The following is a 27705-nucleotide window of genomic DNA, read 5'->3' as shown; positions in this document are numbered from 1 at the left end:
AAATGTGATTTCAAAATGACCATTTATTCTTGCATAATAAAAAAGAGGACAGTAATATGGATTTAACTTTTATTATTAATAAGGCACTATAATGAGCATACATTTACATCACTTGCAACAATATCAAAAATTTATATTTTGTGTGAATAAACAGAAATCAAATGATTATAACAACACAAGAGGAAAATATAAGATTTTAATCACATTTTATTAAGAACTTAAGTTATTTCTTATTGAACATTTTTCCTTGTGTGTAAAAAACATTAAAAAAATTTTCCTTGGTTTGAATAAAATAATGTGAAACAACAAAATGAGGTTAGAATGTAGAAATGATCGCCTGTTTCTGCTGGTTTCTACCTGATTCCTGTCCTGGAGTGATTCCTGCCATCGCTTCTCTCTTTCAGCAGAAACAAAAATATAAAAATACAAAAACATGCATCTTACATCAGAGACTGTCCGTCAGCCTGAATCCTGCGCATTACGCACAGCTGCTGGTGCTGCACAAGTTTTACTGCAGAATCACGACTGTTTATCTCACCGTGACTGTTGTCTGGATCTGAAATGTGAGCCGCTGTTCAGCTGCCGCTGCGCGCACGCGGCTGCGCACATGGCGCTAAACAAAGCCTCTATGTGCGGATGTTTCCGCCAACAGAAAGATGTGAAGCGCCATCCTCGCATTCATGTCTGCAGATATAATTAAAGCTTTGTCGTTTCTAACGGACAGAGCTCCTTTTATTCCTGTTTTATGCGCAGAGTGACGCGCAGGAAGAACAGCGCCGCTGTTGTGCCGCTGTGTGTCCAGGGCTGGGGTTTCATATATGGGGGAATGGTTGAGGATTTGCGGGTGTTTGTAGCCGTTCTGGACACGCCTGGAGGCGGACGCCCGTCCTAATGGAGCCTGCATGCGGATGCAAACATGCCGGAGGCAGGCAGGTGGAGGCAGGGCTGCTTTAACGCTGCTGGAGGCGGCAGCATCATTTGCATGCAGGTTTGTTTTGGGGGAAACGTCCTCAACGGTCGGAGCAGTGAACACACCCGAGGATTCGCTGATTTTATCCGCTGCAGAAATGGATTTAAGCCTCCTGAAGCCTGGCTGGAGGCGCAGACTGAGAGGATTTCAGCGCGCTGACTGGACGAGTTCACTGCTTTTCTTTACGTTGTTTCTGCTCAGGCAGACCGGACGTTTACGTATTAATGTGTGACCCAGAGCTATTATCCTCCGTTTATAACATTTAAGCAGTAAATAGTTATAAACAGATAAAATAATAAGCTGTATTTCCAGTGAAGCCACTGCGCCTCTAGGAACATTGTATTCGCTTTCCTTTGCGCTCTTTAAATTTGACTTTATTTGAGTGCAGCTTAATATTTTTTAACCCAAATTGTAATATTTAGATAAAATTTTAATTTTTACCTTTACACTCAGATGAACTTCTTGTTTTTTCCTCCCTGGATCCTTTGGAGAGCTCTCTGTGCCTCTGGAAACACCTGCTGAATTTGGAGAGGTCTAACTTGGACTCGCTGCGCTCTTTGGGTTCCACTGGATTTTAATCTGGGTTTTAAACTTTCCGTCACCTTTTCAAATCTATTCCGCAAGGAAAACAGCCGGTCTGACCAACAAAGCTCATCAGTTGTGCTTCTGCAGGCTGCCTGAGATGCTCCAGGGTTTGGAAACGCGCTGAAGTCAGCTGAGCGTCTCCAAGAGTTCAGCTGCGCTCTCAACCACAACTGCGTCTCTCTAACAACTGTTTGGCTATTGGATGGAGCACAAGAAGTGTGAAATTTAGGGGGTGGGACAGTGTATTTCTAAGGTAGGGGGTTTCATTATTTAACCCATTTTAAATGGTATTTTTGGAGCCATATTGGTGCTTTTATCTGTTTGAGGCCTAAATAACCAGATTTTTCATTTGGAGGGGCTCATTTAGATTTAAAAAATGGTTTTGTCCAATTTGATCACCCCCACATATTCAACATACATGGAAGTGTCCTTTTTGCAGGGATTGCTGGGAAGAAGAAGGAGGGTGTCGAGCTTGGGACTTTGGAAAGGCAGTTTTAGCCAGAGCCAGTTTGAAAAGGTAAGAAATCCTTTATTCTGCTGGGACCAATGGGGCCTAATGTCGGCTGGGAGGCAAATGGAGACTCTTTACTCGGGATATATGGAGAGAAAATCAACTTTTCAGGTGTATTTTGGTGTATTTGGTGTGTTTTGTAGGCAGGGAGGGTCAGGGCTCTGGGTGTGCACTAACAAGGAAATACGGAGAGGTAGCTAGGGGGAGCCATAGCTGCTCCGGAAGGCAGCTCTGTGGGCCTGCGCTGCTGCTGAGGGGATGTGCTGCTTATTATAACTCTCACAAACAAAGAACTTCGGATGAGGCTTGATTGTTGGAGGATTGAGACGTTGGTTCAGTGATTGTTTGGGGAATTTCAGCTTGTGGGACCGTCTTCCTTTGAGAAAGTCTGTTAACCAGCAGGAAGAGCTCTGTAGAGGAAACAGTCAGGAAATATGACCAAATCCCAGAAAATAACCCAAAACCAGGCACTAAAATATAACTGGTGAGCGTTGGGCAGAGATTTAATGAAGGATCAGAATATATTTACAGTTAGCCTAGCATTGCTGTTGTAATTGAAAACATTCAAGATGGCCTCTGTGCTGCCTGGAAACAGGTGGGAAGAGCCTGGCACTTCCTGTTCAGGCAGTCAGAGCTGCCTGCTGTCACCCTTAAACCCAAATACACAGTTTTTAAACAATTTATTATCTCCAAATAACTCATAAAAATCCACTTATGCCTAAAATCTGGGCCTCATGTCAGTTCTGTTTCATTAGACCTGCTGAGGCTCCTGTTCATAAAGGCTGAGCTGTTACTGGCTGGCTCACGTTACAGGTTTTTCAACAAAATGACTGTAATTGGTATGCTTAATGAGAACTAATTCACTTTTTAATTGAGTTTTGTTTGAAAAACTCAATTATTTTCCCACTTTAAAACATTAAAATATCTCACAGTCATGATGCTTAACGGTTGAGGTTATTTTTAAAGATTTGTAATAAATATTAGGTCAATTAAATCAGCACAAAGGGTTAATGTCGAGCTAAAAACAGCTTTCAGTGGGGGTTTACCAACCTAAAGTCACGTATTTTACAAAATAATACACTTTCATTCTCATTATTTTAAGAAATGATTACAAAATACTATATTATTGGTAGATAAATCATATTTGAAAAAGAAACACAAGGATTAACCCTTTCATTACCTGCATTAGCTGTTGGAGTTTGTTTTATTGTGCTGAGAAAAACAGATTGTCTCCTTTTTCCAGTGAGTTTTCTGAAAGAATAACAAAACAAGACGAGTTAAAATACAGAAAGTAATTTAATAATTGTCTTTAAGCAGCAAATGTTTAGACTGTGTGTCATTTATAATCAGCTTTATTATGAAAAATGGCCCCTTTGAAGCAGCAGTATAATGTGATATAAATGTGTCTCAGAACAACTGCTGGGATGATTTTATTTATTCGACACAGTCAGGTTTTCAAACAAAACAAGTTCAATTTGATCTATTTAAGTGTCTGAAAGTTGATTTCCTGAATATTAAAAGTAAATCAGGTAATTTTTGCAGATTAAATCCATTTAAAGTCCATATTTGGCCCGTTTTTCTGCATTTAAAGGGTTAAGCTGAGGCAGTAGTTTCAGTCCACAGCTGTGGTGCTGAAATCAGACGGATGCCGTGGATGTTTCTGGAAAAGCGGATGAAATACCGCCCCCCTGTGGCGCTAACAGGAAGAGAAAGTAAAACGGAGATCATGTCGCCATGAGGCCTCGGTGGCTCTTTTATTATTCATTACTGTAATGTGACTGGTTCTGGTCCATTCAGGAAGTTAAACACTGTTTAGTCCTGTCGGAGTTTAAGAATAACTCTTATCTTATCTGGGTGTCAGATATCCCAGGTCCTGTCAGAATAAGAGCTCACGTTGCTTTGTGAGCTTCCGTTACGTAAGTAACACGTTTAGCAGCCGCGAGCCGCCCACCAGCAGCTGGTCGTGTCACACCGAGGAGCTATCGGCTCGTCCATAGAAACCCACAGACAGCGGCCTGGTGCTGAAAAGCTGTGTCATGAACAAACATGGAGGCTGTTAACTCCTTCATGGCTGCCAGCGGCACCCAGCAAGGGACAAAAATCTGCCAATCAGAGTTGGAAAGTTCCAGAAGAGTTTAACCTCTTTTTTTTTTTACCCAGTTCTTTCAGTGATCATGTTTAACAGAACCAGGGTTATAAAGCTCTGGTATCATTAATTATACATTGATTGGGTAATTAATACTCAGCAGAAGATACCATCTTCAAAAAATCAATTAAATTATTGTTCAACTAACGCATTTGTTGTCGCCATTTTGCGGACTAGCTGCCAGGAGGAGAGAGGAGCACAAGGCTAATATTAGATTCATAAACTCAAAAACAAAGGATATTATATCTATAATTTCAGTATGTTTTAGTTAGTCTTATAAACGTATTATATAGTCCTAGTCAGTTATAGTTTTTCCCCATTAATTACCATTTTAGTTTATTTCAGCTAACAAAAATGTTTTCTCAATTTCAGTTTTCGTTATTTCGTTTGTTTGGGGTAAATATAATGACCTAGATTCAGAACCTAGATTCATTTTTTTCAAGGTTCTAATGTAGAACTTAAGAGAAATGGTGACAGAGGTGCAAACGCCACAGTGGTTTCTCTTCCAGCCATCCTGGGTGTTTTTAAATTCAGCTGAACTTCCATAAAATTCTCATTATCAAATGGATCAGAAAGAGTTCAGGCGATACAATCTGAAACCAGCTACCTTGCTTTTTTTTACTCCATATACTAAAAGTTTAAATGTGTTTTTCACCATTATGATCATTAAAAAAACAAAACAAATCAAATTTTTTGTTTTCTTTGAGATGAAAAAACAGTTTCAGTGGCGCCTCCAGAAGGCGAGCTGGATGAGATTGATGAGCTAGTTACCACGGTAACGTAAAGGAGATGAGATGCATGCGAGCAGTGGGGAGTTTTAACAGGATCAAACAGACTAGCAGCTGGAACCAGACAGGGCTGGATGATGGATCACGTCTGTTACCAGGAGTCTGTTTGTTCTCGGTGTGGAACGAACCAGAACCGATCCCAGCAAAACAAAACCATCAGGGAATCAAAAGACTCACTGCTGCAGCTGGAAATGCTGCTCATAACGGAAATAATCATTAAAAAATATAGTTGTGTGTTTTATTTTGGATGGTAAAAGTCTCTTCCAGTTCCAGAACTTGTGTTATTGTGGCATTATGAATACATATCACTTGAAAATGGTCTTAAAACAACAATATTATAGTTTATCGCAATAATTACCGGGGCAATTTATCATCCAGCAGATTTTTGTTATGCTGAATAATCTTTCCCTTCCTCTGCTGCAGATCATTGTCACCATGATGGACGAGCAGATACAAGAGGACCACAGCAAGCTGAAGCAGGGCCTAGTCAAAGTCCTCCAGTGCGTGGCCACCATCTCGTCGGCGGCGGCCGTGGTCAACCCCATCTTCGGCGTGGCGGGCTCCCTGATCCGGGTGGTGCTGCACCACGTGGACGACGAGGACATCCGCACGCTGAAGCGCGAGTTCGGCTCCGTCCACCAGAGGCTGGACGAGCTGTCCCAGCAGAACCGCCAGACGCTGGTCCAGATCGAGAAGGAGACGCTGGACAGCCAGTACTGCCACGTGGAGGAGAACCTGAAGAACCAGTTCAGGAAGTTCATGGCCATGGTGGAGGCGCGGCCGGAGCACCGCGACGGCAAGAAGGACGACTTCGAGGAGAGCTACGCCAACGACGAAGGCGACCAGAACCTGTACACGCTGTACGACGGCGTGGTGGGCACACGGAAGCTGTTCAGCCGGCCCATCCTGGAGGTGTACCTGAAGCACTCGCAGGGCGACCGCCGCGTCATGGAGCGCCTCTGCACGCGCCTCACGTACCTGTTCTGCATCGGCCTCATCGCCCTGATGGGCTACGCCGCCATCATCGGCGACGACGAGGAGGAGCTGAGCGAGAAGTGGACCGGCCAGATGGAGAAAGTGCAGGAGAAGATGCAGGAGGCGCTGCGCAAGTGCACATGAAGAAGAAGAGGAGGAGGAGGAAGGGAAGGTTAACATTCCCACTTCAACTCCCACTCTCTCTGTCCTCATAATCTCCTTTTTACCACGCGAACCTGAAGGCATCGTCTGCCAAATCCCGCTGCACGCAAACAGGCTGTTGATTGGCTGCTTTCACATCACAGCCAATTAAAACATAGAGATAAATTCACCTTAATCAAATAAAAACACTCATTTAGATTTAATTTGTTTAAAAAAAAAAAAACATTTAGACACAAATGTGTATTTTTGGGGCGGATCAGAATCTAAGAAACGAGAAAAAACACAAAATATTACCAAGTATTTTTGTCTAATTTCTAGTGCAAATGTGAGTTCACTTGAAATTAGACAAAACTAAAGTATATAAGCTTGTCCAGTTTCATGATATAAAATCACATTTCTGCCCAGTGGAAAACTGGCCTTGTGTTGGGAAGCTGTTGCCAAAGTAACCAACGAGCGTCTGGAAGTTTCCAGAATGATGAATGTAAAAGAAAAAAAATCACCATGCATGACCTGTGATCACACGTCCACCTTTACGTTGAGTTATGTAATTTCTTTTTACATATTATTAATAATTTGTACACTATTATGAGCTGAGATCTTTATTTAGGTGATAAAACTTTATATTTTATTAATAGTTAAAGACACTAAGTGATGAAAATAGGACATTTCTTTTATTTCCAGCCACACTACACTTTCTTATTCTCTGTTGGGAGGAAATCAGTTCAATTTAAGAGATTTGCTTAGTCTGTGCAATTTTTGTGTAAAAATCATATTTTTGTTTCCTGTCTGCAGCTTAAAGCGCTTGTCTTTACGTGCAGGAAAACTGGACCCTGAACGTCTCCTGACATGTCAGATATGTGAATATGTTCATGATTTTTTGTTTTGTTTGGGTTTATAAATGTTTTAATTGACATAAATAAAGATGTGAGAAGAAAACTTATTGACTTACTCAATTATTTCACATATTCTGATCAACTTTACTATTGAGTGAAAGCTACTGGAGCTACAAACACATACACAATATATATGCACTCAGCTTTATGCATGTTTTCATATATTTGGCTGTAATTGTAAGAAAATATATTTTATAAGTCAGTTTTTATTTTAAAGTCCATTTATTGATATTTCTATAAGTTGTAATTATATTCTGTAACTGTTTCATCAAACTACATCTGGGAATATTGTAATCAGACAAACCTGTTAATCTGAGAGGTTTGCAGAGAATAATTAGAGATTTTTTTTTACTAATTTCAATCATTTTTACACCACGAATTTCAAACCTTTCAATCGATGTTTTAGTCCACAGATTTTCTCCTTTAGTGTAGAAATAAAATCATGAGTCCAACAGAGATCCAGAAACATCTTCGCATGTTTGCAGCTGAATCAGAAAACTCAGCTGAGAAACAACAAACTTCCAGGAATAAATGAAGTTTAACTTTGAGTCTTCCTCAGAATGAAAAGGAGATTAAATAAAATCTGATTTACAGATTTCAGGTTTAAGGTGAAATGACAGAAAAATGATACAAAGTCAAAATGGCTGCACATAGAAACAGGAGGGCTGAAGCATCAAAGCTACACAGAAATTTATACCTGCAGACATAAAAGTAAAAAAATCTCAATTTTTTAAATGTTTTTATCTTTACATTATTGGTTTAAGTCAGTTTCTGAACTTGATGCTATTTCAGGTGAATTTAACAAAACTGTTTCTGTGTTCTGAGTTTAAACCTAAAAAGGTTTGATATTATTATTATTATAAAAAGCATAACTTGAATTCAAAGTTGATAATTTTGTACAGAAATGTTAAATTAAGTGAAGAAAACCAAGCTGGCATGCAGCTTTAAGAAGACTGGAGTCTCATTTCAGTCAAGAATTCCCTGCAGAAGCTGCAGCAGGTTAAAGTTCAGATCCAGAGAGTTTAAATTATTCAGTGATACTCAGATTTTCAATTCTGACCTCACTTTGCTGCATGTCTTTATTCTTTTTAATCTGTTGTTTGAAAGTATGTTTTATTTCTGCAGTAACATAAAACTATAAGCTTCTGCTTCAGAGAAATATGACAGAAATGTGATTAATATCAGAGCATGCAAGGAGCTTCAAATGAATAAAATAAAAAATAATATGAGTTTGAAACATATTTTCTTATATTTTGTTTTAAAAACATTTTGTACCATCAGTATGAGGACAGCAGATAAAATATAATAATTGCTAACATGTCCAGAATTCACTGTTCTGGTTAATTCTCTATATTACTTACTATTTTTATTTGTTCATTCAATTAGATTCTTTGGATTTTGCCAAATAAAATCTGAAAACGGTTATTTTACATGTGAAATAAATGATAATAATTCAGTCAGAGTTCCTGACCTTTGACTCCATCCGGCCTTTCAGTGTTAAAAGTGCTAAATCTGGTTTAATTTTGAAAAAAGAGATTTCAACGTGTGCATATGCAGAACCAAATGAATGAAAGATAGATTTTTTAAAAAGATAAGAAACATAGTTATTTGTCTTCAGAAAATGCGTAAATTAACTTGCATTTTGCTCATTTCTCCACCAGGGGGCGAAAACGCCTCATTTGGCGCCACATCACACCTGTTTTCTGAACTCCAGGGACCTCGGAGCTAAAAGCTTCACATCTGCGGTCCTTCAGAGAGAAGCGGTGAAGAAAACCCGCAGCCCTCCTTCCTGCCCCGCAGGACCAGGCGGGAGGGCAGATTCACCGCAGGACCAGGCGGGTTAGGCCCTCTGGACTGAACAGGTCCGACTGGCATCGCTCAGAGTTCGGGAACCAACCAGCAGGAAAATGTGCGTTGCAGGAATTTGACGAACAAACAGAGACGCTATAAAGACTTGAATCTCTCACCTGCGCTGCGGATTATTGAGGCTCTTTGCGCCACATCATCATCATCATCATCATCATCCGTCATGTGATGAAGCTTTTTCCCTCTCGGCTCCTTTCGATGAATCCATTTTCAGCTGAAGAAAATATGAAACATTTCATGAGTTTTTGGCTGCTTTAAACGACATGACGGATTTTTGCGCATAAAAGTGAAACAATAATGAAATATTTTCTGATTTAGAGGAGAAATAATTCATGTTTGTGGCTTCAGATGTGCAGCCTGGGTGTTTTCATGGCGCGTCATGCGCCATGAAAACAGACACTACAGCAGACACTACAGGGAACATTTTAAAATATAAAGAATAAATCATCTCACTAATAAAAAAGAAAAATAAACTAATTAAATTTCAGATTTAACCTTATATCCTGCCTCTTTTAGCCCAGTGCTTATAAATAAAATATGTGCGTTTTCCTCTCGTTTTAAATCTTGAAATGCATTCAAACATTTACAGCATCGGGTGAATTTTAGGCCTTACTGGAATGTGAGTTTTAATAATCATGTGTATCACATGAGGACAGCAGATATTTTCAGATCTTACCTTGTGTTTGGATCCGTTTAAACGCAATAAAATCTGCAGAAGATCTTAAAAAATCATAAATAAATATGTGCGTAAACTAATCTAATAAAACAGAATCTCTTTTGTTGGAGAAAATCAAATGTTCCTCCGTTGAGGGTAGGAAAGAAAATGGACCCTGCGCAGATTTTTGCGCTCTCTCTCTCTCTCTCTCTCTCTCCTGTTTCTGCCTACCTCGCTCTCCCTTTTGCAGATACTGAGTGCGCACCTTCCCGGACTCCATCCTTGGACCCCTGTCAGCTCCACAGTTGACTTGAAAGCAGAGGGAATATTTTTTTCTCTCTCACTGGAAGTGGGATAAAAATAAAAGTCCAACTTGTCGGCAGTGGTCCGTGAAGGAGCAGCAGATCCTCCGTTCAGGTAGAGAAACCGGCGCTGCTGCTGCAGAAATGCGTTGAACGTGTTTATCTTCAGTCTAAAGGGGGGAAACGCGGAGGGGTGTGTCTGGTGCTGTCAGGGGATTTGTGCGTAAAAAAGGCTTCCGTTGCGCATTTGTTCTGGGTGCGCATGACAGTTAAACATGATGCAGTTTGGAAACAGAGGACAAACCTTACTCTGGTATTTTCCCTCATATATTTGTTGATATTTAGACTTTGTCTCATTTTCTCTCTAATCTCCAGGAAGTATAAAAATGGGATCTAATAAAATTTGGTTACATTTTGATGGGCTCAGAAGGAAAAGGCTCATTTATCCGGGTTCCCGGCTGATTTAAGGTTTTTTTTAAAACTTGCTCCTTCCTTCCTCTCTGATTTGAGTCACGCAAAGATCAAGTGCGTCATTTTCTCCTCTCAGCATCTGCGGCTCCCATCTTGTTTGTTACCTGCAGCCTTTTTGATGTTTCATTTTCTAGCCAAAGTGGAGCAGAAATGATAAAACCATGCCCTGTTTTTAGACTCAGATTCATTCTGCAGCCTGTTAAAGCTGAATGAGCGGAAGTGACAGTTTCTGACCTGCGTCCTGCAGCAGCAGCAGACCTCCAACCTTGAGGAAAGAACACTCTGCTGTGTTTGCTTCGTGTTTTGCTGAGATTGTTGTGGTGAAGCTGTTCCTCCTCCCTCATGTCTCACCATGTTTGGATTATTTTCAGACTCCACAGCTGAAAAACCAACTGTTTCTGTTATTCTGCAAAATTGCTGTTTAATGTGGCTAATAATTAGCATAATGTATAAACCATAAAAATGACTTTATCTGCAGTGGAGGAAGACTGAGACACTTCATATGATCATTGGAGTATGAAAACCATCGAAGCTTCTGGAAAGTGATAAATCTCCTTTAAGATCAAAAAGTCATTAAGACTCAAAATATACAACAAACATCTAAAAAACAGAAGTATTTCACATATTTATGTTTGGTTAAAACCAATCATTTTTCACACATAAACACAGCATGAAATCTGGGCTAATTACTGGTCCAGTACTTAGAGGACAAAATGATTTATCGATGCTTCATATCAGTTTCCTCTGCAATAGAAGTCATCAGTATTTCATATTTATACCATCTTGTTATCTGGAAGAAGAAAACAGCTCCAGTAAATCCATGGAAGAGTCTGGATCTGTTTTAACACTTTGGTGATTTTAGTTCCAGTTTCTCCACTGATCAGCTCATTCATGCAGAGCTTCAGCGGACTGGAGTCAGGGGAGTTTTTTGGTGATTTATCATTTCTCAGTTTCTCTAGATGTTTTCAGCATCAGCTCCCAGATTTAAGAGGCAAAGATGTTGTTGTTTTATCCAACATTAGAAACAGCAGTGGGCTCTGCTAGCTAAACAGTTAGCCATGCTAACTAAAGTACTAATCATGAACATTAGCTCCCCTAATGTTAAAGTGTTACACTAACAGAAGCTAATGCTAAAGCACTAAATTCAGCCATGTTGTTTCCTACCATGCGGAGAGCATCATCTGAATTTTTACATGTATCTAATTAGCCACGCTAATGTTTTGTTAATGTAAGTGTTGCATTCTTCTGTAAAACTGTTTTTTGTTGTTGCCATTCACTCAATAATGTCTTGGAAGAGAGAGAGAGAATGTGGAGAGGAAACAAACTGCTGCATAAACAGTTTTCTGTTCCCACAACGGATTAGAACATTAATAAACAACTTTTTCAAATTAAACAATTATAAACATTTATTTGAAAACTTGTTGAAAATGTATGCCAATCTCTACGATAAACCTTTCCTCAAACTCACGATGAACACAAACCTCGGCTTTGACTCTTGACGTTTGTCGTCTTCTCTCTGAACTTTCTGTGTTTACAGGGAGATTTCGTCCCTCGTGTCCCAGAAAATGACGAGTCCTCTGGAGAAAATGGTGGCTGAGAAGAAGGAGACCATTGAGGCGCTGATGGACATGTTTGAGAAGGGCGCCGAGGTGTTGGCGAGCGCCGTGGGTGAGCTGTTCCCGCTCTGCGAGGCGGCCGCTCCGGTCCTGAAGCTGGTCTTGGACAACGTCCACAGCAAGGAGGTGTTTTACGTCAAAGAGCAGTTCCTGACGGTGAGGAGCAAGCTGGACGTGCTGTCCAACCAGCTGGAGGACATCGAGTCTGAGCTCAGGAAGAGAGACCTGGACCGCGACTACTTCTCCGTGGAGGAAAACATCAGGAACCAGTTTAGGAAGTACATGGACATCTTGGAGGCGAAGCCGCAGTTCAGGGAGGTGAAGAAGAAGCTGTTTCTGGATCACTTCACTAAAACCGGTGGAGAGAAGAACCTCTGTGTGCTCTACGATGCTCTGATGGGAACCAGCACCTTCAAAGATCCCATTTTAGATACAGTAGAGAGGTAAATTCATTGAGACTCGTTAGCTGTGTTTCCATTACAAATGTGTTCCTGTTAAATAAGAAACTTCATTAAAATCACGCATGAATAAATTTGTTCAGGCGATAAATGGATGAATAGGGTGCATCATCATCATCATCATCATCCTCCTCCTCCTTCCTATCGTCTTCTTCATCATTTATGCCAGTGATGACTTTTGTGATGCAAAAAAAGTGTTTCAATTGCAGTTTTGCAAAATAAACCAATTTCAAAACCGAAAAAGAACCCCCAAAAAACACCCCGCGGTTATCAAAGATTTTTAATGGAAAATTTTTTTTTTTTAAATTTTTTCCATTAAGCAAATTTATTGTCAGAATTTGCTTAATGAAATATAAAAACAATAATGCAATCTACTTAACACTTCTAAAAATCAATACATACATTATCAACAGAAGAGTTTTCACTGATTACAAAAACACCTATTGAGAAAAAACCTGAGTCCTGCAGGATACGCAGCATACAGAATAATGAGAAGTTTTAGCTCAAGCTTTTTGAACAGATCTTCAATGCGGGGCTTTAAAGTTACATTTTCCTCTTTGGTGATGCCAAGATATTTATAAGATGCTTCAATCAATGTGCAGAGCCTGTGTGGTGGTGACAGCAGGGAGTCATGCGGCCATCTTCCTCTGGTTGGAGCAAAACATGGCGCCGCCCTCAGTTTTACTTGCATTCAGTAAGTTGTAATAGTTGAGACTGAAACATGAGGGCAACGAATATATCATGACAAGAAATCACTTAATCATCTGGATAAAGATGCACAATGGCCCCAATTTTTAATATAGATGGTAAACAGTGTAGGTCCTAAAACTGACCCTGTGGAACGCCCTAGAAGTATCCAGATAACTTGGACAGGCATGTCGTGCCCTCTGTTTACGGCCTATTCAGTAAACCCTTTGCCCAAAAGCCTCTTGATTTCTGTTCTTATTTACTTAAATTGCAGGAATCTCTTGATGGAGCATCGACTGGAAATAAACTCTACAACTGCTTCTGTTTGGCAGGTATGTTGGGAGGAACCGGCGCCTCCTGGAGGACTTCTGCGTCCGGATGAAGGAGCTCTTCTGCCTGGGTTTGATTTCTCTGCTGGGCTACTGCGCCCTCACCCAGAGCCCAGAGGAAGAGCAGGACAAGATCCGAGAGTGGAGCACCAAAATCGAAGAGGTAGAGTCCAAGATGAAGGCAGCCATCGAGTCCTGCATAGCTGCGTTTCCAGAGCAAGCGAAACTAGACGTGCAGCGCCTCCTGCAGGAGACAGAGGAGGAAAATCTTCAGGATGCACCTCAGCGTCTTCTGGAGTTCCTGGTGAAAAAGTACGACTGGGTCTCCTGGTCTGTGCGGCTGATCAAAAACTCAGGCAAAGTCTTTGAGAACCTGCGAGCCGGGAAGCAATTCCACCAGGTGGCGGGACAGAACTGGTTCGAGGTTCTTCAGGTGAACGACGTCAGCCTGGTGGTGTCGTTCAGCACGGCGCCTCAGCCGGTTCCCAGCGACTGCGTCCGGCAGCTGATGGAGGGTCCGGCCAGGAAGGGCAACGCTCCGGAGGCGGTGGATGCGCTGGAGAAGCAGCTGTGCGGGTTCATCGTTCACGCCATCAGTCGGCACAAAGAGTCTGCAGCCGCGTGGAGCTTCCCGGAAGAATGCCACTACTGGGAACACCACAAGAACGTAGCCGTGTGTGTGCACTCGGAATAACGCTCAAGAGCAGGGTTTAAAGATTTATCATCCATTTAAAGGGGCAGCGTTACGTATATTGTCTCTGTCTCTTTAAAAAGCTCTTGCTCTTCCAAACACTCCACCTTCTGCATGTCATCAGAACTCCTTTCCTATCAAGCAATTAACAACGTTTTTACCCGCGTTGCACTGAGAATCAGCTCGTGTGATAAGTTCAACAGATACGCAGTTCCAGCAGTGTTTGCTAACTGCTGCTGCCACTAGTCTGGAGGAACTGAGTGGGGAGGGGTGGCCCTCGGTTACACCAGGATTTCTCAAACATGAATAAAAGAATCAAAGAAACGCTCCAGGTGTGTTTTTCACGAGGGAGAAAAATTATAACACAATGTAAAACTAACAAAGTCGATTTTACATAACACTGCCCCTTTAACTGCAGAAACCTAAAATATCATTATTTATCTCTATCAGCTGAATATACACTGCCATACCATGTATCCTGTAGCTACTTTAACAACTTTAAGACCCAAAGTACTGTGTGGATCCTCCTTTATTTGACTTGCTTATTATCAGCAGTTCATTTATTTAACTGCATTCAGGAATAATTTCTATCACTGACATGTTTAGCATAATGAACACAATGTAGATCCCAGATAATTGAAGTTTTTATCTAGTGCATATAAAACTCCAGTCCGGATCACTTTAAGCAGAATTTCTCTCCATCTTCTTACCTTTAACCTCAGCCGCTTGCTGTAACGCTGCCGCCTTCATTCAGCCCCACAGAAAAGGCTTTGCTGATCCGGCATCTTTGTCCCGGAGCTCCATGTTTGTTCCCCAGCAACATAACTCTGACAGGGAACAGAGGCGACTTCTTCAGGCAGGAGATGTCACAATGTGCCTTAAGCTCCAGAATAAAGAAACATCCAGCCTGAGCTTTAATGCTGCAGTATGTAACTTTTATAAAAAATGTTTTTAAATATTTGTTAAGATTGTCACCATGGTGTCACAGTTTGTTATGAGATAGATAATCTGTGAAAAAATCCATCTCCTCCACTTCCTACATGAGATCCGATTACCGTCAGAAGAAATGCATCAAAACAACCAATAAGAGGCAGGGGGAGGGGCTTAGCGCTGTCAATCAACCTCACGTACTCACTAGTCAAATTGCTAATGAAGGAGAAACAACTTACAGTTACAGGAAAACCATTTATCCGCCATTATCTGTGGTCATGACAAGCTGTGCTAACTGTAGCATAGCAGAGTCCAAAGGGGAGAGGAAGGAGGCTGAGCAGCGCCACATGGAGAGGTGACTGACAGCACTAAGACCCACCCCTGGCTCCGATTGTTTGTTTCTAGTTAGCTGTGGGAAAAGGCAGCTTGATATATATATGTATATATATATATATATACATATATATATACAGTACAGACCAAAAGTTTGGACACACCTTCTCATTGAATTCAATGAGAAATTGTGTCCACATTTTTGGTCTGTACTGTATATGTTTTTTTTTTCAATAAAAGTTGCATACTGCAGCTTTAAACCTACAGGGTTGGTTGGAAAACTCTCCATCCGGGCACTTTTTACTAAATCTGAATGCTTTTTGCATTCATTTGCTCTTTCTGGATGAATACTGGACCTGCTGTCTTCTTATGCTGCTGCTGTTTCTCTTTTGAATTTTGTTTGAATATGAACGGCAGTGAAATACTTTCCTCTGTCTATTATTCGTGATTAACATGAGGAGCAGGAATGTTTCACTTCTTTAACAATAAAAACTCGAGCATGATCAGCAGTTGAAATGTGGCTGTGATGATTTTTAACGATTACCGACAAAACAAGCTGTGAATGAGTGTAAACACGGATATCTGTGCCTGTTGCACAAATGGGATTAATGCGGTGCTGTTAGGGCCTGGTCAGTATTAAATAGGTGGTGCAAACTCAGCAACAGAGACTGGAGCTAAGTGAATTAATATTTACACTTCAGTCAGCGTTTCTCTGACCACAGCAGCGCTGATGTCCTGCAGGCGAGCAGGAAACTGCTGGGCTTAGCAGGACGCCATCAGTCATAATGTGCAGAGCTTGTGGTCTTCGTTTCATATCTCTGTGGATCTGCAGGGTCTTTAGCTGCTCAGCCCCTCTGTTGTAAATCAACCCTGTCAGAATCCATCCAGTTTTATCAGGAATAAACAGCACAGAGCAGCTAAACGATGTTTCCGTTCTGAGACGAACGGCGGCTCATCAGAGCTTTCATAAGCAGAACTGGAGGCGTTTTATCAAGATTAGGTTCATTTTTCTCTGAAATGCTTTGCTAAGATACAGAATAAAGCAAAACGTACTTTTAAGTTAAACTGTTTTCGTGGCAGATGTTTGAGTTGAAGGAATAGAAGAAGCTTCTGTACATAAATGTGAGCAAAATAAATTCACATTATACGTCTAGAATTTGCTACAATTTTGGTCAGATGTGAAAGAAAGACTCATTCATACTGGTGACGTTTAATGGTCCCAGCTTCAGTTTGATTTAGCTCCAGTAAACACCAAAATATATTCAACTGGATTATTCACCCAGAGAGGTAATACATATTCAAACTGACTTTCCTCAACAAAGGTATCAGTCAGGAGAGGGGTTTAAGTAAGCAATGTAATTGTAATGATACATAAAAATAACAGTTACATTCCAGCCAAACGAGAAGAGAAAAATGAATGATTCAGTTTTAAGTTTATTCTGAAATGGCCAAAATATGTTCACATTTTCTGGTACAATTTTGATTTCATCTTTATGATCTATCATTTAAAAAAAAAGTGGACAATGTAAAACTGATTAAAGTGAAATATTTAAATCACTGTAAATTAGTAAAACACCCAGGAAATGGTCCATTTGTGCCAACATGTTGACATTAGGAGGCTGAATTTGACCTTTAACTGTGATGTTTACAATCATCATGACGTCTTTTGATACGTAAAGCTAAAGGTAGAGGGAGCTGCACATCTTATTGGTGTTGCTCTGTTTCACCTTTCTATCTCGAGCTTCACTGCAGCTGAATGACAAAAAAACCAAACTGCATCAGCCTCCTTGTTTTTGACTCGTTTAAACCAACACAGATGTTATCGCAATTAAACAATTCATTTGTTGTCTTCAGAAATGTGATATTTCAATTTCCAGGAAGAACATCCAACATATTCAGGCTGCAGAGTGACGTTTGTCTGCACACCTGCTGCCTTGTTGTCCAGAGCGGTGACTAACGCTTTTGATGCAAGAAGACTTTAAGCCTTTAGAGAAAAAAGCAGAAAATGTAAAACAGCCAGACGGACAGGTGAGCCAGACAGGAAAACCAGAGAGCAGGCCACTGAAATGTCACCAGACAATGACTCAAGAAAACCAGCAGGGGATCAGCAGAAAAGAACCCACAACTCACATGACACAATACTTTTTTTAATCTAGTTTAGTTTCTGTATTTAGGACAGTTTTATTTCTCCCTCCTCTGCCTTGTGCAGACATGAGGAGAGCGGTTTGCTGCGAACAGAGCCAGAGGATTCATTAGTGGTTGTGGGCTTTGCCTGGGTAACAGCTATTGATCCCGGAGCATAAAACGCTCTCACTGTGGCAACGCGTCAATCCTGGCCGTCACCCAGGCTGAACGCTAAAGCATCTGAGGTTCAAAAAGCTCCTGAAATAACAATAATGGTGCTAGACGTGGTTTGCAGACAGAGGGCGCTGTCAGCACACTGAACCTGAGGGATTCAAGGCCACTGCTTGCTACTTAAAGTGAGTTTAATAAATCATTAGACAGGGGAACATCCACATGCTGCATGTTCAGAAACCAGCTACAGGTGTAATTTATTGATACTGTTTTCCAGGTTGAGGAAATTGGAAATATCTCGTGGAGAAATCCAGGTTCAGAAATCTCCCTGCAGCCTGAAACACTTTCCATCAAGCTGAGTCTCCAAGAGGAGATAGCAGCCAATATCAATATTTCATAAACAATATTCAGGCTGAATGGAGGCTAACATCAGAAAGTCAATCAATGTTAGGATGTCTCTCTCCGCCAGCGCCTGCCAATCCTGGCCCCTGCAGGATAACACATTTACCCATCAGCCCGATGGGCCGGATCGACCGCCCTGCTGCTCTCCGAGTGGATTAATCCAATAAAGAGCTTTAAAACATTTGTTGAGTGACACTGGCTGCAGGTCAGAACCACCAATCCAGTTTGCTCCGGTCCTGCCAGGTTAGAAATCCAGACGATTAAAGTTTTGGAAAAATTAAGTGTTCTAAAAATTAAAGTTATTAAAATTGGAGCTGTTATTACATTAAAACATGATCCTACGGACTCAGGATAATCTGACAGCATATTAAGGTCTACTGGGTTCTTTCTTTCCATCTGTCTACAATGAAAAAAGGAGCAAATTCCCACTAAATAACTCAGATTAATTTTTGGATTAATCTGAGTTATTTCCACACCTGAGTTATCTGCAGGTGTGCAGATTAATTTTCAGATTAATCTTAGAAATTCAAAAAAAAAAAAAAAAAAAAAAGTTTCTGAGCTCCAAAAGTCAAAAATGCGCATGAAAAAATCTCTGAAATTTTGAGATTAATCTCAGAAAAAAATTTAGACTTTGAAGTTTAGAAATTTCTAAGTTTTTTCAAGAAATTTTGTGAGATAAATCTCAAGATTTCAATCTTTTTTTTCTTGCAAATTTTCAACTCAGAAATGTACATTTTTTTCTAGAAAAATGTTCTACTTTTGGAGCTCTGAACTTGTTTTGTTTTCCCTAGAAAATATCTGAGATTAATCTCAAAATGTAAAATTTTTTGGCAAAAACTTACTCTTCCTTCTTTATTCTCTCTACAATGGTCCTAAAATGTGGCAGAATAATAATATAAATATATATGTTGTTCTAAAATCATTAGTTATCATTAAATTGCCAGTTATAACATGTATAATTTTAACTTCCTGAGGTTGAAGGAAGTTAAATCCATCATAAGGGGTAAAGATCACATCCTCTCTGTGCTTAAGAGATCTGAAGAGGAACGGCAGAAGCAAAGGAAACGGATTAGCAGAGTTTGCTAACAACTGATTGGTTGACTGTTACTGGAGATCCTTCCTGCCCACAGCATCACCATCAACAGTGACTCTGAAGAGACTTGGATAATATGAGCAAGAACATTTAATTTACTTTTGGGATAATTAAGGTTTTTTGGGGTTGAACTGTGTGAGTCAGAAAGTGGAATCCATGTGGTTTAAAAAGATTTTAAATCCTCAGAGAGGAGTACGCCCTAACGTGTCCCCGCTGATGTCCTCATTCTGTCCCGTTTAAACGTCTTTTCAGGCTGAATTTTGTCAATATTTACCCAGGACCAGCTGGACTCTGGCAGCCAAGCTGTGTGTGATTTCCAACAGCTTTCTGCTTCTTTGTCGTGTTCATCAGGAATTCATTAGTGAGATTTACCAGCCTTTGATGACTGAAAGCTGAAATGCTGTAATGTTCCAGAGAAAATAATAATAGCAGGCCAGAAAATCCCCGTTTTGTTGGTGCGAGTCCAGAGATGACTGCCTGAGCTGCCTGAACGCCGTGGGGGAGGAGGAGCTGATGATCTCATGGGGTGGGAGGTAAACGAGTAAAAGCTTGAGAAAACGGAAATGAAGGCGGATAAAACCAGGAAACGCCACGTCACAGAGAGCCTGAGATTAATCTAAAGACATCAACAAATCAGGAGAATCCTTCAGAACCTTGATCCAGTTTTATGAAGTTTTAGTCAGTTTTAGCTGCAGCAGCTGTGAAGACGCTTCCTGAAGCTCCTTCAACCTCTGCAGAGGAACAGAAACTTTTTTATCTGGTTAAATAAATAAAAGGTTATTAGTAACAATGAAACTGAGAAATGTGGAAGACAGAAGATTTCTCTTTTCTGTTCAGTAATCTGATCGGAAATAGCTTAGGAAATAAAATAATTTACACTAAAAGTTTCACTATACAATAAAATAAAACATTTTTACACAATATGTGCAAAACAAAATGTTGGACAGTTGGCAACTTGGCATCATTGAGCGCCATCTGCTGGGGGAAAGTCTGGAGCAAAATAATTTATGCTTGTAAAATTCAGAACCTATAAAATGCAGAATCCATATTAAATCAGCAATTTGCTTTATTAACTTCAACTCTTTTAAATTGCAACATTTTCTCCTGCTTTATTCTCTATAATCTAGACATTACTGAAACACATCACCATGACCATAATAGTACAGTAATGTAAAAATATTGTGTATTTTATACTTTTTAATCAAAGAGGCAGGAATGTGCTTCCATATATGAATTTACAACTGAACAAATGAAAAGTATTTTATTTTATTTTTGTCTATCGTTCTATTTTATTTTCTGTAAAACAAAACAACTGTCACATTTATTTATCGAGTTATTTAATTTTCCAAACAACAACTAATCATTTTTATCTGATGTTTTCAAGGACAAGGTCAGAAAATAACATTTAATCTCTATTTTTGAGGAGATATGTAAAATCTTTTTTAATAATTGCTAATTCTTCAACATTATTCCAGTTTTATATGATGTACAATTTGTCATTTATATTTACATTCTCAGGTTTCATACTTTAACTGCAAGTTTTACTTGACTTCTTTAACAATTCTTTAAATAAAAACGTTTAAACATCTAAATTACTTTAAATTTATCAGCAGGTTTCACTGATAATCATTTCATCTATTTATTGTTACAATATAGCAGTAACTACTTACTGTATGATTTTCTGTATTGTGTTAAGTTTATTTTTCTTTCCCTTAAGTTTTTTTTTTATCCCAAAGGAAAATGTATTAAAATTATTAAAATATAGAAAATAGAATCTGCATTATGTTTTTGCTTATCTTTAAAAATTATAATTGTTTTGTTATCATATCTGACATCTTATGGTTTGGGCTGTAATTACAAAAATAAATAAAATCTTTAATTTTCAGTCGGGATCCTGCAGTGAAGCTGTTCAAACTAAACTAATGTTTGTTGGTCAGATTAGCTTTTATACTGAGGTCATTTAAAGAAAACATGATTAGATGATTTATTTAAAGAGTGCAGTTATCTGTGCCGAGTCACAGCAGAGATTTTATCTCAAAGACAATCTCATTCCACGTTCCAGATTCCTGTCATGTTGGACCAATCAGACGTATAATTTCCCTGAGTTTAAGGATTTCTGTGTTTGACCTCGACATTCAGGGAGTTTCTGGGATTTTCCCTTTTCCAAAATAACCTCCAACCGAAGCCTTGGAGAGTCTGTCTCACAGCCGTTAGATAATCACTGTGGTGATCGCTTTATTGATCTGCTTTCTCTTCTGTCATTCGAACTGTGAAGCTATTCTGTAAATATTCCTACGGATGACCCACAGATTGCTACAAATTTAAATTGCAGAATCTGATTTGTCTCTGGTTTCTTTTGTTTCTTTGATCCAGCATCTTTAATATTTCTGTTAAATGAAGCTTTTTTGAAGCTTTTACCAAATGAGATTCATAACACTGTGATTAAACAAAAAGTCTTTCCGTTTGAGTGATTAGATTTGCGGGTTAAAAGAGCTTTGACTCGCTTGTTCAAGGACAGAGATGGACTGAGGGTGAATAAGTCTGCGATGGATGCAGCCTCCCTCCGGCCTTTATCTGCTCCTCCACATCCAACCCGGGTTTGTATCGATCCGCCTGAGGGACAGACGGGCCGAAATGGAGGCTGACAGTCGGCCTTTTACTGCTGCAGATCGCAGCGCTCACTGATAAAAATAAATATTCTGTCCTGTCTGCTTAAAAAATGAAGACAACTATTTGAATAATTTATTCATGTTTATCATCTGCAACTGTTCTGTACTTATTTTGTTACATGGAAAAGTAAAATTAATTTTGTCAGGCAGACTGAGCAAAACTGAACTTTCTATAAATTATTCAACTTGTTTAATGTAGTAAATTAAATTTGCTGTAAACTCTTAAGTTAACTTAATAAATCTGAGTACATTGTAATTAATCAAGTTTTTTAACTAGAAACTACTTAAAAATAAAACGTTTGATTAAAACAGTTTCTGTCTCCTGATTTTCATTCGTTTCTCTTCTAAAACTAACAGAAAACATGAAAAGCAGTGATAATTTGGTGACTGTTTTCTGTAAAACAAACACAATCCAGTTTTGTTCTTCTTTACTGGCTAATCTCTCCTGTAATAAAAATAAAAAAACAATTATTGCAACACATAAAAACAAATGAAGTTATGTTGTGTGATTTAACTTAAAACAACTTGATATTAATGACTTCTGCCATCTGAAAACCTCTACTACAAATCACCGCTGATCCGTTGATGTTCGGGAAACCCGATGGATTATGGGTAATATTTTGTGCTTTGAAATACCGAATGAAACAGTAAAGATAACAAGATTGTGTTTTGTTGTGTGGATGATCTTAAAAAGATAGGCTCTTAGTACTTAAACAATTTATTTTATGAAAAAAATTACAATGTCTCGTATCTTTAACAAATACTTTTGACCTCAATGCTAAATATGTTTGTGTAAAGATACCAACTAGAATTTTTATTGTTGATTCCCAGATTTAGCTGTTAAGTTTCTTCACCGCAGATTCATTCTTATCAGTGTTTTATAAGAGTGAATCATAATAGAGTTAATAAAAAACCAAGTTAAAAGCCAACCTGCTGGATTATAAATGAAATACGGTGTCATTTAAAGAAGGACTTTACACCAAGAGATCAAGTAACAACCCCAGATAAAAGTGACTGAGATAAGAGTAATCCTGGACAATAAACTGAGGAAGCCCTTTCCACGGTCCTGTGACGTCTCCTGCTGATGCTGCGACCTGCAGCCTGATGTTCTGCTCCATGTGACCTGGAAACATCTGGAGAGGGGAGGGAGGCGAAACGCTCAGCATTACTCAGCGCCTGTAAAACCCAAACTGTAGACATTCCTGTCCTGACTTCATGGCTAAAACATCCAAGAAGGACAGTTTTAGCGCAAACAGGCTGCGTTTCTGAAATATCGCCCTCATTGTGAGCAGTACGTGTGTGTGTGCATGTGTGTTTTGTTAATCCAGAGAAGCCGCCAGACCGAAGGACGTTTCAAGAAGCCTGCTGACGTTAATCTGGACTTTGGAGCGTTTAACTGGCTCTTAGTGTAAACGTGTCTGTTAGTTAAAGTCCTTTTATTTTTATTTAAATGACCTATGCATAATGTAACACCATGTAATAATGTTTGATAATTGTTTTCTACATGTACTTTTTCCTGTTAGTTTTCTCGAGATAACAAATTAATTTTGCAATGGTTTTCCTGTTCATTTCCCATGTTTGTCTCAAGATTATCTCAATAAAACCATCAGCAAATTAACTTGTTAACAGTAAATGCAGAAAATGTCCACTCCGTAAAAAGCATAACCTCGTCTCCAGACTAATTTGAAATATTCCACCAAAGTGGGCGGAGCCAATAGACTGAGAGGCGTGGCTAATTGTGAGGGTGAGTGGAAGGGGTCTAACAGGAACTGCTTCATCAGCTGGATGGAGAAAATATGATATGGGCCTAGTCAAAGCCAAGATCTCAATCTCATTTAAATGATTTGCTTTTTTTTTTTTTTACATTTCTTAAACAAAAAGTTTAATCCAAAAACATCAGCAGTGTTTCTCAAAACTTTCTCTCGCCAACAGGAGACATCATTTAGGCTTTTGCCTGTGAAGCTGATATTTTGTAGGTAAATGAGAAATAAATCCATAGTTATGTCCAATGTATGATTTTTTTCGTACTAATTTATTTGAAGAAACATCCAGCAAAAACAATATCTAAGCCAGGAAAAGAGAACAATATCCACGGAGCTGAAGGTCAGTCACCAAGCCTTGGTAAGCCTGTATCAGATTTCTACGGAAGTCTCTGGGAATGGCGCCACACCCAGATCAGCATGTTCTGAGCTGGATGTTGGAGAACCAGTTGGATTTGCTTATTGTTGAACCAAGCTAACCCATATTAGCAATGCAAGCTAATAAGTTTTCAGTGACATAAGCACTGAAGCATGCTAATCCTTTATCTTACTCACAAAAGCAATTAAATATTAAAGACTCCCTCTTTGTTGCTCTCATGCATGGGCTAAAATATTCCACATCTACAAATTGGTACGAAATATTTTTAACAAATACTTTCTAAAACATGCAGCATATCCATTAGTATAACATCTGCTAACCCAAAGCCATTTCTTCAATATTTGTGGCTACCATTTTTTAAAAAGAACTAAGGAAGTAGCATGGTTAGCACCAGTTCTTTAGCTTTAGCACGTGATGTGGCTCTATAACATAAATAATTCTTATATTGATCGCTGGAGCATGAACTCCAGAGAGTGGCTCAGTGCCTAAAATGCATTGTTCAGCTTTTATTCTAGTAAAGTCGCGAGAAACAGTCACATCATTGGACCTGAACATCAAAATGTTATGAATTAGCATTCATATCATGATCAATTATAACCAGACAATTAGTGACTTACTGCAGTGGAATATTTGAAAACAATAACCTCTACTGCACATCCAGAACAAGACAAATCGGAGAACTTGTCTGAGCTGCAGAACAAGTTTTACCGAACAATCCAAAAGCTACGAGTCGACCAAATGCCACCGGGTTTCTTTTTATTGGCACGAGATGAAGCTTGGGACAAATAAAACTTATTTTTACCTCCAGGTGTCACTTATTTTTTTCTGATTTTATGATAAGTTGTAATGGATTTTTCATAAACGGGTTCTGTGAAAGGGTTGAGGCTGAATAAGATTGTTTAAAAAAATAAACAAGAAAGGTTTTAAATAAACACACAATTTAACAATAAACCAAACAGTAAATGGAAGAAAAAATGGAGTTAATGCGTCTCGTTCATTCACTCCAGAAGAAATAGTTGTTGCAACTTTAACTAGACCAAATCCAGAAGACATTTTTTCAATAAAAGGCTGCTCTCTCCATTTTGTGTCCTTGAGTTTTCCAAGTTAAACTACTGTGATTTCCAGAAATTACAGTCACGAATGTGCGGTTGGCAGTTTGATTCCATCATAAACAATCATATTGTGTATGTATAAGAATGGATGGATGTGGTTTGTGGTTAAAAAGCTTTCAGTGGTCAGAAAGCCGTGGAGTCGATTAGCCAGCAGGTCCTTATGTTCAAGTCAAGACAGGCAAACGCTGATGAGGCGCAATCTTTAAAACGCCTGGAGAACAGCCTCTGCAGAAACATCCTGGTCTCTGGATCCAAGACTAGATCAAATGATAACAGAGCAAAACGTCACATGGATCGCTTGAATCCAATATGCCAATAAATGATGAAAACTGAAACATACGACAATCCTAACTGTCAAAAACTCTGTATTTACATTCGGACTGATTGAGAATAATAGGTAACTTTAAAAAGGACGAGCTTGGGAAATTACCCACTGACTGAGGAAAACTTAAAAATAAAGGTAAGTATAAAACTTAAAAGCAGAACCAAAGTGTGCGTCAAAGGAACCAAGTTTTCCAGCCGATTACTCAGACAATATTCCACTGAAAGCATGAGACATTTCTGAATGAAACAAATTCAACGTCTAGATGGATGGATTTGGGACAAAAATAGCTGGAAAATATCCAACTATTGTCTCTTGCTTAGCAGAGGTCAGGGTATCAGATCCAGCAGGGAAACCCAGACATCCCTCAGTTAATTTAATGAAAACTAAAACACTGCATAAAACAAATATATGCAACAAGTTTGCACATATTTTTAAGTAAGGACTAATTAGGTTTTACAGTGGACTTAAACCTAATTACAGGATAGCTCTTAAAGCATCACACTGTACTTCTACAGCGACCCGTCACAAATGACTCAGAGATGATCATAAATCTCCTCCAGATGCTGTAAACTCAGTCAGAACAAAACCCAAACTACTCCTCCAGTACCTGAGGTTCAACAGCCAGCTGGGGCCACAGTTACAACACCATGAAGTTTAAATATTATGCATATTAATATAACGCAACTTCGTATAAGCCCTACCTAGTTCCCCTCATATTGGCTAACCTATTAAATATGGATGTAAGAGAGCCTTCAGTTTACTTATGAAGAACTGACTCCATAGAATTGACTTGTTACAACTAAATCACTATTAACTACGTCACTGAAGCATTTGAGGCGCCATGACGGACGTCGGAAGTGAGGGAGGGGAGTATTAACAGAGAAAGTGAAAGAAACTTGTTTTTGCCAGTTTATTCATATTTGTTCGAGTCGAGCTAATTTGTATGTGAACGTAACACACCTGGTTGTGGCTCATGAATTTCGGTATTTACAAAAGTTGGAAATAGCTAGCTTAGAAACGTAACTGTTCCCTCCTGACGTTTTGATCAAATTACCGACTTTGCTTGAAGTCACTTCACATGATTCATATTAATGTGTCATAAACGGCGTTTCCCCTTAAATCAGAGCAGCATTAAAAACATACAAAAGACGAGATGCTAACCAGTTTTTTTCCACACATGCTAGGCTACATGAAGGTGCTAGGCTACATGACGGTGCTAGGCTACATGAAGGTGCGGCAATGTCTCCATGGTTACGGTTAGATGCGTACGATATTTGATATCTTTCTAATCACTTATACTTATAAAGTATTTGAACGTTAGTCTTCTTACCTTGTAAAAAGTGTTCCCTGTAAATCCGCGGTTACACCGAGGGCTGTAATCGCTGCAATCCATCGCCGCCATCTTTCCTCATTAAAAGTTATACAATAAAATGACATGTTTGGTTGGCATCCGACCGCGCAGCACCCTATGACTATTTCTAAAGTGAAATCATCTAAATTAAAGCGACATTAGGTTACAGATGTCTGAGCTTAGCCTAGCTTTAAGGAGTCCATTTGTTATTTTGACTTCCGTCGCGGCGGAGTGGGCGGAGTTCTGGAGAGCGTGACGTCACGTGAAACGGGTCAATAGAATAAATGGTTCTTTATTGTTCCACAGTGTGAAAATTCAGTGAAAGTTTAAAATTACAACATGAGAAAACCAAACTGTTCACTTAGTAAGAAGGACGCACTGCAAAAACACTAAATCGTATCAAGTATTTTCAGTCTAGTTTTTACTGCAAATAATTTTTGTACAATTTATATAAGACAAAACTAACTTATATGTAACTTTTCAGCAAGATATGGGAGTTTTAGTGAATAATTCAGTAATATTAATGAAAAATTAGTAGTTAAACTGGAAAATGATCTCATTTTCAACATGGAAAAATATCTTATTAGTGAAATAATCTGCCAATTGAATTGCCAATTTTTCATCAATATTAAGGAATTATTGATTGATTTTCTTCCTACTTGTAAGATAATTTAGTTTATTTCAAGTGTAGTAACGTATTTGTACCAGAAACTAGAGCAATATCACTTGGTAATATTTAGTGTTTTTGCAGTGCGCTGATTAATTTCATTGCCAGCATCTTATCACTTCTGAATGCTTCCTCACATGAGGCTGAAGGGCTGGAAACGTCTCAGCTGACTGAAACATTCGTTCTGCATTTTAGTTCACTTCATAAGAACAGAGTGAGAGGCAGAAGCAGAAGCTCTGCATTTCATTTGGATTCTTAGCTTTATATTTAAAAGTTTCTTCCTG

At 39.1% G+C, this 27705-nt stretch overlaps 2 protein-coding genes and 1 long non-coding RNA gene across 7 annotated transcripts; 2 read left to right on the top strand and 1 right to left on the bottom strand.

Annotated features, from left to right (window-relative positions):
* Positions 1 to 753: 753 nt before the first annotated feature.
* Positions 754 to 7077, top strand: rpz (rapunzel). 3 transcript variants are annotated; one of them, XM_028012179.1, is made up of 3 exons: positions 754 to 1808; positions 1995 to 2072; positions 5424 to 7077. In XM_028012179.1, the coding sequence occupies exon 3, from the start codon at positions 5436 to 5438 to the stop codon at positions 6117 to 6119; it is 684 nt and encodes a 227-aa protein (XP_027867980.1). In that variant the 5' UTR covers positions 754 to 1808; positions 1995 to 2072; positions 5424 to 5435; the 3' UTR covers positions 6120 to 7077. The 3 variants fall into 3 exon arrangements, with proteins under 3 accessions (XP_027867980.1, XP_027867979.1, XP_027867978.1); XM_028012178.1 differs by having other exon boundaries at positions 754 to 2072; XM_028012177.1 differs by having other exon boundaries at positions 754 to 2177.
* LOC114141575 (uncharacterized) lies at positions 2184 to 27032 on the bottom strand. Of its 3 annotated transcripts, XR_003594875.1 has the most exons (5): positions 26734 to 27032; positions 14816 to 14932; positions 8998 to 9110; positions 3247 to 3317; positions 2184 to 2476 (listed from the first exon to the last, which is right to left on the bottom strand). It is a non-coding gene; the product is annotated as an uncharacterized LOC114141575 (long non-coding RNA). The 3 variants fall into 3 exon arrangements; XR_003594874.1 differs by lacking the exons at positions 14816 to 14932; positions 26734 to 27032 and adding an exon at positions 9783 to 9885; XR_003594873.1 differs by lacking the exons at positions 14816 to 14932; positions 26734 to 27032 and adding an exon at positions 9573 to 9768.
* Positions 9842 to 14484, top strand: LOC114141573 (protein rapunzel-like). Its single transcript, XM_028012176.1, has 3 exons — positions 9842 to 9968; positions 11862 to 12383; positions 13418 to 14484. Exons 2-3 carry the CDS (start codon positions 11890 to 11892, stop codon positions 14106 to 14108), a joined length of 1185 nt encoding a protein of 394 aa, XP_027867977.1. The 5' UTR covers positions 9842 to 9968; positions 11862 to 11889; the 3' UTR covers positions 14109 to 14484.
* Positions 27033 to 27705: the final 673 nt, after the last annotated feature.

Source organism: Xiphophorus couchianus, chromosome 3 (genome assembly GCF_001444195.1).
Source record: "Xiphophorus couchianus chromosome 3, X_couchianus-1.0, whole genome shotgun sequence".
NCBI classification, from domain to species: Eukaryota; Metazoa; Chordata; class Actinopteri; order Cyprinodontiformes; family Poeciliidae; genus Xiphophorus; species Xiphophorus couchianus.
Note: the sequence above shows the minus strand (reverse complement) of the source record. Positions and strands in the feature narration are given on the sequence as shown.

Bases quoted from the DNA above. Each gene is read 5' to 3' on its own strand.
- rpz (XM_028012177.1), top strand. From the start codon at position 1,932: ATGGTTTTGTCCAATTTGATCACCCCCACATATTCAACATACATGGAA. The intron at 2,178-5,423 runs GTGTATTTTGGT...CCTCTGCTGCAG, and splicing joins AGAGAAAATCAACTTTTCAG to ATCATTGTCACCATGATGGA.
- LOC114141573 (XM_028012176.1), top strand. From the start codon at position 11,890: ATGACGAGTCCTCTGGAGAAAATGGTGGCTGAGAAGAAGGAGACCATT. The intron at 12,384-13,417 runs GTAAATTCATTG...TCTGTTTGGCAG, and splicing joins ATTTTAGATACAGTAGAGAG to GTATGTTGGGAGGAACCGGC.